Raw genomic sequence first — 10,844 nt, 5'->3', positions numbered from 1 at the left:
ATTACAAAAAAAAAAATAAAAATAAATAAAAATCTCTACATAAAGTCAGATACTAATATATGTTAATATATTTTATGTACAGGATTCACTCTTAAACTAATTAGCCAATCATGAATTTTGGAATACAGCGACTAGGCATACAGGTTTGTAATATGAGTTATATTTAGTTTAATTTAATTGTGTAATAAGAAAAGGAGGTGGAAGCCTTACATTAAAATTTGGATACTTTTGATTGAAATTTTAACAATAGGTATTAGGCATCAATTAATACCCTTTCCCCAAATTTCAGTTTCTTTGAAGTATTAAAAAAAAGAAGGGGGGAGCGCATAATACGGGCACAAACTTGCATTTAGAATTTCAAATTATCAATATGCATAAGATTGAAATGGCTTAAAATATCTCAATAATAGCATACATAAAAAGAACTTAATGATTGGAGAAAGAATCTTTAAATTTTAAAAATGCAACCAAAAATAAGAAAGTTATGATTATTTTTGTGCCTCACACATTTGGATATTTTTCCCTATTTAAAACCATATGCGTTTTGTCACATTTTTTTACACTACTTTATCATTAAAATGATATATTTTGTTACAACAAAAGATTAAAATGATGAAATTTTCCATATAATTGCACATATATTTGTGCAAGGAATCTGAATATGGCACTGAAAAATCGAGAAATTAATGGTTTTCAAGTAATTTACAGTAAATGCACATAAATATGTTGCAATACAATAAAATTCCATGTATCAATTAAAAAAGAAAGAAAAAAGAAAAAAAGGACAAAAGAAAAAAAGAAGAAAAGTTAAACTCAAATTTTGAATTGTAATACAGTTTATGTACAAGAAACTGAAACCTAGTACTAGGACTTAAAAAAATAAATATATTGCAAGATTTTTTTGTATTATTGTAGATTAACACTTGCTAAATTGCCCCTTCACCTGTCTCCCTCACATATGTGAGTTTTCCTTTTTTAGGCAATTACATATGAACACACTGAAAAACTTAGCTGATATGAATATAGAAATTTAATGTAAAATAATCTTAAATGTTAGAGCCATTCTAATGTTTTAGGGCAGTTAACCAATTTTTTTCTGTGAAAATAAATCTTGTGCATTTAAAAAATATTTTGCCTTTAAAGACAATTATATATGTGTGTGGGGTGTTAAGAGGGTTTTTGGGGGAAGAGACTTGCTACTCAGACTTCAAGGTAATGGTAGAATGGCAGGGGGTGCAATTACACATGAACATCCTGAAAACTTGGCAGAAAAAAACAAAATCAATTATTTTAGAATGGGGAATTAGTTTCATATAAATTTAATGTAAAATAACCTAATACCATTTCCATGCAATTTTAGCGTAGTTAATCAATTTATTTCTTTATGAAAGACAAATCCTCTGCATTTTTTTAAGGGCCACAGGGTCTGTTGTTTTTTTGTTGTTTCTTTTTTCCAGACGATTATGTGTAGTTTTAAGATGGTTTGTATGATGGGAAGCTTGCCACTCGGCCTTAGGGTTAGTGATAGGATTATAGAAGGATTTTTATTTTGTAGTGGGTATCATTCAGACTTGGGGTTAGTGGTAGGGTTAACAAACATTTTTCGGGGTGGGACTTGTCACTCATATCACCCTGTGTTGCCTATTTAATGGTACAACAGGTTCAAAAGAGGCACTTTCAGGAGGTGTACTTGTCACTCAAACCTAGATTTTAATATACACTAATTTTTCAAATTAAAAAAATATATCAAAAGAATTTGAAGCAGTAACTGCTCTAAAAGGCAATAATTGCCATGAAATAATAGATAATTAAACATTTAACTGATATACGAAACTGATCTCACTCTAATTTCTAAATTATTTTTGTTGTCATTTTTTCTTTTTCCTTAATAAGTTTCTTTTAGGGTATTCACACATAATTACCTAAAAAAAAAAAAAAAAGAGACTTTATTTAAAATTGGCAGCTAAAAACTCATTTATTACTACAATTAAAGTTCAACAGTTAAGTATATTTGACAAACAATATTCCATGAATTATATAAAAGAACCACAAACCGCATTAATTTTAAACAAAAAAGTTTTTTTCAAACATAGTTTGCAAAACTTGTCAATTTCAAATTAAATAGCCGACAGCAGCTGCTGCTGCTTGAGCTACTGACTAGCTTATAATTATTAGCATTACTATTCAAATTGTTTACTTTGAAAAGTGTTTGAAATGATGAGGAAGAGGTTAATTAAAAATGGCTTGTACCAAAAAAGAAATATCATTTTAATGCATGCAAATAATAAAAACATTTACTTGGGTACAAAAATATTTAGAGAGAAATTCTAATAACATGTCATTCTGAAGACAACAAAAAATGAATGGACCAGTTTATTATTGGTGATAAGAATTGCGAGATTGATGTTTTTTCTGATTTTTTCAAAGTTTTATAACAAAATTCCACATAGTTTTTAAGCACTGTGAGGGTAAAAAAAATCTGACACAAAATGGCAGTTTCATACGTTAACACTTATCATTAATTTCCTAAAAACTCTTCAAATATACCATATACATACTTATGACAGTCACAACTAGTGATGAGACAATTCAAAATTTTTACTGATTCCAATACAATTACCGATTTTCTTCTAAATTCCTGAATCCAATATAATTACCAATATTGATTCTTTTGAAATTTCTAAATATTCAATTATAGAGTTGGTTTTTCTTTTAATTTTTGGAATTAGTTTAAAAACCTGTATAATATGTGTGCATATGGTTTCGCAAACATAAATATACACTTCTATACATTACAAGAGTAGACATTTTTAAGTATTTTTCTTAAATGTTTTCCCTATAATTGATTGAAAATAGTCAACTAAAATTTATTTCTCTTTTAAAACTATTAACAGTAGTTTATTATAACTTGATAAAATGTTTTAAATTTTGCATAAACAATTCAGCATAATTGATCAGGATGTTTTAAGTACAAATAAAATTAGATTAGTCAGTAACTTTTTAAAAATTTAAATTTTGCAAAGCCAAAACAAAGATTAAAAAGGGACAAGAAAAGTGTTTTCTATTTTTTCTATTCATTCACTTGCACTATTTTTACCTAAATTTGTTATTGTGATCTATAGATTTGAGTTTTATTGATTATTTAAAATAAATATTTATTGACCAGTTTATGATAGGTACAAGTAATGGAAAAATTAAATTTTAAGCAAAAAAAAAAAAGTGCTTGGAATCAAATTAGATTAAAATTGTTCCAATTCCCTGAATAATTCCTATTTTTTCAATTTCCGTTACTAACTGCTGTCCAGATTCCTTGCTGGCAAACTAAATCTAGTGATGGCAAACAACACAAGATCATGGACTACTAAATAGTGACAGCTTATAAACAGTCTAACAAACTTGCTGATACCCATACAAAGTAACACTTCATCTAGAGTCAAACTTTTTTGTTGTTTTATAAAGTCTTAAATAAAGTTTATATAATTATGTAAAGAGACTTTATTACTTTTGATTAACACTACTACAGATGAATTTTATTTCATATGCATTTCTATTAGAGGCTTTATTCAGTTGATCTGACATGCATAAGTTTCATCGCTAACTATGAAAATTGAATGCATCCATCTTAAAAATGGGTTCTTTTTTCTGTAACATCTCTGAACAAAAAACAATAGTAGCTATATGCCATTATTTTTGCAAGACTGGATGAAAGGGCAACCAAGGGTATGAAAATGCTGGTTCCTCTCACATGTTATACTGTGAAAAAGAAATGCTGTTCTGGTGATAAATACAATGGACTTGCAAATACAATGGACTTGCAAATACAATGGACTTGCAAATACAATGGACTTGCAAATACAATGGACTTGCAAATACAATGGACTTGCAAATACAATGGACTTGCAAATACAATGGACTTGCAAATACAATGGACTTGCAAATACAATGGACTTGCAATTACAATGGACTTGCAATTACAATGGACTTGCAATTACAATGGACTTGCAAATACAATGGACTTGCAAATACAATGGACTTGCAAATACAATGGACTTGCAAATACAATGGACTTGCAAATACAATGGACTTGCAAATACAATGGACTTGCAAATACAATGGACTTGCAAATACAATGGACTTGCAAATACAATGGACTTGCAATTACAATGGACTTGCAATTACAATGGACTTGCAATTACAATGGACTTGCAATTACAATGGACTTGCAAATACAATGGACTTGCAATTACAATGGACTTGCAAATACAATGGACTTGCAAATACAATGGACTTGCAATTACAATGGACTTGCAAATACAATGGGCTTACAAATACAAAACCACTGCATAAAGCAGTAAAATCACAACAGCAAAAAGCAGTAAAAATCATTGCAAAAAGCTATATCTATATTGGAAAAATGATTTTAATTAGCAGCATAAAACACATACAAAACAAAAGAAAACATAGCTGCAGTGGTGGTGGTGGTGGTGGTGGTAGCATTTGTAATGAAGGCATGCATGGCCACTCCAAACTGACTTACCCCACAAGTGATGGACTGCATATAGATCACCAATCGAAGAGAAAAAGCCAGCCACAGCTTCTCTGTTTGTACCACGATTCTGGATGCCACGAGCCCTGATTTTGAAACAACAGCACGTGTCCAAAAGATTGAAATATTCTCTTAAATTGACCAGATCATCAAAAGGTAAAGTTTCAAGAAAATTTCCTGGTACATCCCACCCCAACAGTTTTGATAAAAAAACAATTGAAATTCAAATAAAACTGCTAATCAGTCTTCAAAGAATGAATTATTACAAGATTTGAATCCAAGGAAGTTAACTTAATGACAATATGTGCATGCACATGGGTGTCTTGAGTGATATCGAAACTGAAATCCCATGCTGCTTGCTAGAGAATGGGGTTATCTGTGTTCCCTCGTTATATTTGATTGAGGAGGAGGAGGGCATTTGGCCAGGAGAAAAGCAAGATGAAAATGGCCAAAGAATCCATGTAAAAAAAAAACATCATATCACACATAATATGTGTAGTGGCGCATGATAAGCAATCCTATAAAAAACTCAAATGATCACAACCGTCTGAAGATGTCGATTATCTTGGTTTTCAATCATCACATTCTGTTTTCTTACAGAAAAGTGTGTATCCTCTGCGATACAAAATTTCTGACATGTGAATGATGCTGTCACTTGTTATGCTTGTGGCAGACTCTAGATCATATATTTGACTACACAGCCATATGAGGACTAATTTTTAGTGGAGACATAACTGTCAGATGCAATCATGCTTAGATAATACGAATCGAAAGGTTCACTGGGTTCATGTCAATTGAGGATACTTCCTTGATAATCAGTTCAATGGAAGATGGGTTACAGTAGCACCAGGTCGTCTTTGTCAATGCGAGGTGCACTTTCACATGAGAAATGCGTATTTATTATTAACCTCCTGTGTTATCACCTCTAAGGATTGCTGTTTGTTTCACAGCTCATCATTGACTGTTGAGTAATTTAGAGATACGAACGTTACATTTACAATATCTATTAATGAAAATGGTTTTGAATTGTGGAATTTTGTGAAATTCGTAGTGTGTGAGTGATTTTGTTTAATTTTTGTCAACAATTTTCATTTCTTTTAGTATTTTTAAGATATTATATGTTGTTTGCTTAATAACAAAATAATTGAAATTTTTTTTACAAGTAGCAATAGTTGACATGACATAAAATAAAACAACCAACCAGTTTATTTGCTTAAAAAAAGCCCCCCCACCCCTCATCCCCATTGGGTATATTGACTTTTCCTCATCTCCTTCCTTTCTCTTGCTCCACATCTTCGTGCAGTAGGAAACAAGTAAATATCATTGTATTTAGATAATAATTAGACAAAGAATTTGAAATATTTTCGAGTTTGTTAAAACTAAAAAGAAAAAAAATCCCAACTCATTTTAACCATGAAAATGTTCAAATTTCTTATAAATTGCATAAATGAAAAATTTTTTAAATCTTTTTTGCAGATCATGAATTTCACATTTGGTTGAAATTTGCAAACAGTCATTTTATCTTTTGAAAATTAACGACTATCCATAAGAGGCCTATAAGTAAAAATAAAATGATTAAGAAAAAATTAAACTCACCAATTATTGCCCCATTCAATCATTGTTCCGGGCTGAAAATGATAAAATATAAGTTAAGATTGGAATATAATTCTGAATATGCTTTTGGAATTCAAGGCTGTGTTTTGACATATTCTGAGTTATTACTAGAATTAAAACAAACATTTGTTATTTATTGTTTAATAAAGCAATATGTAAAAAAAGAAAAAAATGCGAGAAATACTATCAACAATCAAGAAAGTTAGAAAAAAATAAGTGTGAGAGTAAGATAATGTTGATATATCAGCAATAAAAGTAAGTTGTATCAAATCTTTTGTGTTATAAGTCTTCACTTGTGTCCACAAATGTGCAGAAGAAAAACGTCTGGAAATGTTAGACTTCAAAATCTGAAGACTAATATTTTTTATTTTTTTTCAATCTTATATAATCTGATATCTCCAGTGAAAATATTAACCCTGTTACACAATGACTAATCATACCTAATTGTTTCAGGAACTTTACAGACTTTTGTATTGGAGTTCCTGCAAAAAACTTGTGGCAAAATATGTTACAGTAGCAAAAAAGAGCAAGAAATGCCTTATTAATCTACTAATCATTACAGTATTTAGCATTTCTTTAATTTAAAAATAATTTTTTATGTTGAATTCATTTCTTTTAAAGATGTTTTTAATCAGATCTTTGGACAATAGGTTTCTTTTCTCATCAGTCAATCTACTTATCCTTCTCGACTTGTTGAATATCAGGTTTGTGGTACTAAGCATAACACCTGGACAGAAGAAATAACATCCAGTTAATTGACACGGACACCTACTTGGATGGAAAATAATCCGATAACCTGATGCAGGTCACCTGCAGAAACAGACAAAAATACATTCATTGCAAAATGGACAATAAAATGGATGAAAGCTCAATCCCATATTGGGCATGCACACACAGGCACAATTCTGAAAAAGATGTTGCAATTGTTGATGCATTGGTTTTCAAAAATGTTTGATTAAACGCGTAAACAGAAAGACTCCTTACATCAATTCTTGTATACCACTTGCTGACTACTTATTCACTGCAGTGAACAATAAAGATATACCATAGTAATTTCACATATTATCATTCATTATATTTTAAACATAACTATCATAAAATTTATTATTCAATGGAGATTTGATATCTGAAGTCAAAACTATACTATTACTTCTATTATACTATTGTACCATCTTTCAATATTCAATTCGGTTTACTATTTCAGACTAATGTACTACCTTTACTCAATTGGGATGGGATGGTGTAGTATCTGTTCTCTTGTCATAAGACCATTCTACTTTGGAGGAATTGTAGTATATGTTCAACATGATACCATTCTCCCAAGCATTACCACTTTCCTATTTTTTGGGAACTGGGTGAAAGTAGTGTAGTATTAGTTTTGTGCTCATAAGACCATCCACCTTTGGATGGGGTAAGATGTATGTCGACAAGAAATTGTCATAATTTTTTTTTTTTTTTTTTTTTTTTTTACAAAGGCATCACCACATTATCAAGGCCCAGAGGCCACTCAAGGATAAGGGTTAAAGAGTGTACAGTAGAAGTTGGTCAATATAGTAATCATTAGTAATGAAAATTTGGTAAATTTAATAACTTATATGGAACGGCTCATCAAGAACTTATTTACTTTAGACTTGAACAAAACCATATTGTAGTCAGCCGGAAAGCAGGAAAACGGAAGACAATTCCACAGGCGTGCAGTTCTAAGAAAGAAGCTTTGTTCATGGAATCTACGTTTAGGTTTAGGCACAGATAAAGAGTGGGGGAAATTATTGATAGTGTTTACAGCTAGACGAGTGTTTCTTGTGAAAGTTTGGCGAGGGGGGACCATAGATTGAAGCTCAGTTGAACACTTTCCATGAAAATAACGATACATCAGAGACAAACTCGCAACATCTCTTCTGTGAGATAGAGGTTGCAAGGAGGAGAAAAGGACATCTCCTACGAGGCTACGAAGTCTATTTTGAACTCTATCAAGGCAGGACAAGTTCTTTCTAGCAGCTCCTGCCCAGATGTGGCAACAGTATTCCATCCTTGGACGTACCTGGCTCTTATATAGATAGAGAACAGCATCAGCAGTGAGATATCTACTGGATCGATAGAAAGATCCCACCATTTTTCCAGCGGCCTTGGCAACAGATTTGATATACGTGTTCCATTTAAGATCAGGAGTAATGGTCAAGCCCAGAAGCTTGTCAAAACTTGAGGCCTCCTGAAGACGAGAGCCATTCATTTCAATTGATGACAAATGTGGATTAGAATGTTGATGATGTAAAGAGAGAAGCTTGGTTTTAGATGCATTAAAAGTAACCAGCCACTCCTTTCCCCATTGTACTACGTGCTCAAGATCAGAGGAGAGAGAATTGGAGAGAACTTGCTCGTTTACTGTCTTAGATGTGGTACCATAAATGGTAGTGTCGTCAGCATAAATGTCTACAAATGATGTAAGGATATGATTTGGAAGATCATTAATGTAGATCAGGAAAAGAGTTGGGCCCAGGATGGATCCCTGAGGGACACCGGCATTAATATTGTGAGCTTCTGATTTTTGCCCCTCAACTACTACTCTTATGAATCTATCAGAAAGAAATGATTTAATAATTGAGAAGACTTTTCCAGCTATACCATAGCTAGCGATCTTATGAAGTAAACCTTTATGCCATACCCTATCAAAGGCTTTAGATATGTCAAGAGCAATTGCCCTAGAAAGATTGCCACCGTCGAGAGATTTGCTAATCCTATGCGATATAACTGTAAGGACATCTGCTGTAGATCTAGCAGAACGGAAACCATATTGAGTGTCACTAAGAAGGTTATTTTTGTTGAGATGTTTGATTACTTCTGTATTTAATACAGATTCTAGCAACTTACTCATGACGCAGAGGAGACTTATTGGCCTGTAATGAGAGGGGGATGAGCGATCACCTGAATTCTTAAATACAGGGCATACTGATGAGATTTTCCAGGGAGATGGGAAACTATTCTCCTTAAGACAACGTTTAAACAGTTTTGTAAGTATGGGCGCTAGTTCAGGTTGAAGTTTTTTGAGTACTATAATTGGAATACCATCAGGGCCAGTTGCTTTACTGGAATCAAGGTTTTTGATTAGCTTGGCAACATCACGTACAGATATACGTATATCACATAGCGTGTTCTCTGATACAAGAGGAAATATTGGGGGTTGGCGGTCTTGGTCGCAAAGGGTAGAATTAGCTGCAAAGTTCTTGACAAAGAGTTTGGCTTTGTCTGATGCTGACGAGATTACCTCAGATCCATTGATAATAGTTGGGATGGAGCACACGCTTCTGTTCAGGATTCTGTTTGCTATTTGCCAAAACTGGTGGGAACCAAGCCGCTGCTCAGCTACTTTGGACTTAACAGATTGAGCATACAACTCTCTTGCGTTCCTTATTACTTTCTTACAATGGTTGCTGGCAGTCCTGAAAACGGCTTTAGTTTCCATACATCTATTACGTTTGAAGCAGTGGAAAAAGTGATTTCTGTGCGCAATGGCAGCAGCACATTCTGGAGAGAACCATGGCTGGCTGTTAGGTTTTTGCTGAAATTTTTTAGAGGGTATGAAATGGTCAATACCTACAATTAACCATTCAGTTAGGTCTAATACTATAGAGGACACATCCTTTTTAAACATGGAATGCAGAGGTAGATCAGATATAAATGTACGGAAGCTATCCCAGTCAGCCTTAGTGTATCGATATACTGTACGATGAAGAGGTACGTCTGGGGACTTATTACATTTCATTTTTATCTTAATTGATACAACAGAGTGGTCGGAAGATCCAAGAGGCGACAGAACAGAAACTGAACATAGTTCAGGGCAAGTTGTGAGAAAAAGGTCTAGTAGGCTCGCATACTGGCCGTCATTATCGGGCACACGGGTAGGTTCCTGAACAATCTGAGTGAGGTCATAGGCAATGGAGAAATCATGACAGAACCTCCCCTCATCATCGGTCTTGTTTGAGTGGGTCAACCATTCGACGTTGTGAACATTGAAGTCTCCACATACGTGAATGTTAGCTGAAGGATAAGTAGAAAGGACTTGGTCAATTTTCTCAGATATGCTTTGAAAGATAGTAACTCCGCTGTTGTGGGGGCGATAGAGAGTAAATATAAATGCAGTAGTGTGAGCTAAAGCAACCCGGAAGCACATATAAGGTAAGTTAGGATCTTCCCTGGAGATGTCCCTCCCACATGGAAAGCTATCTTTAATATAGGCACATATTCCATGCCCATGGCGATCTTGGGGGTCAGATTTAGAAGTTAAGTTAGAGTATCCTGTAATTGCAAACTCATCAAGGGAAATAGCCTGTCCAATGCCAGTTTCACTTAAAAATAAAAGGTCTGGTTTAGTCTCCTGTAATTGGGTTTCAACCTCTGGAAGGTTAGAACGTAGACCCCTGATGTTGGAGAAGGAGACATGGTAGTAGGGGTCTACGTTGGAAGTTGGAGAACCGGGTTTAATCGTGTATTTTTTCTTGAAACTTGTCATGATGAAATTTTGGAATTTGTGGACTAGGTCGACAGATTTACTTAGAGCAGGACAGAGAGGGGAAACTAAGAGAGAAAAAGAAACGAAGAATTTTTTTTTTTTTTTTTTGTACCACATGATAAGGTAAAGCCGTAACAATTACCCACTAGTATGGCATCGAGAGGCCCCACCAGAAGC

General features: G+C 33.4%; 1 protein-coding gene across 2 annotated transcripts in view; it reads right to left on the bottom strand.

Moving 5' to 3' along the window:
* The window catches only part of LOC145242437 (protein NipSnap homolog 1-like), a 95,284-nt gene that overhangs the window by 34,385 nt on the left and 50,055 nt on the right, over positions 1-10,844 (bottom strand). Inside the window, exons 7-8 of one of the 2 annotated variants that reach the window (XM_080105491.1) lie at positions 6,143-6,174; positions 4,538-4,632 (exon numbers count right to left, since the gene is read on the bottom strand). In XM_080105491.1, coding sequence (XP_079961617.1) covers positions 4,538-4,632; positions 6,143-6,174 — 127 coding nt within the window. The remainder of the gene's footprint in view (positions 1-4,537; positions 4,633-6,142; positions 6,175-10,844) is intronic. The other variant, XM_080105492.1, reaches the window with a different exon arrangement.

The sequence above is a fragment of the Euprymna scolopes genome, chromosome 21 (assembly GCF_053919585.1).
Source record: "Euprymna scolopes isolate OS-2025 chromosome 21, ASM5391958v1, whole genome shotgun sequence".
NCBI lineage: Eukaryota > Metazoa > Mollusca > Cephalopoda > Sepiida > Sepiolidae > Euprymna > Euprymna scolopes.
The sequence above is the reverse complement of the archived record's forward strand: the minus strand, read 5'-3'. Positions and strand labels throughout refer to the sequence as shown.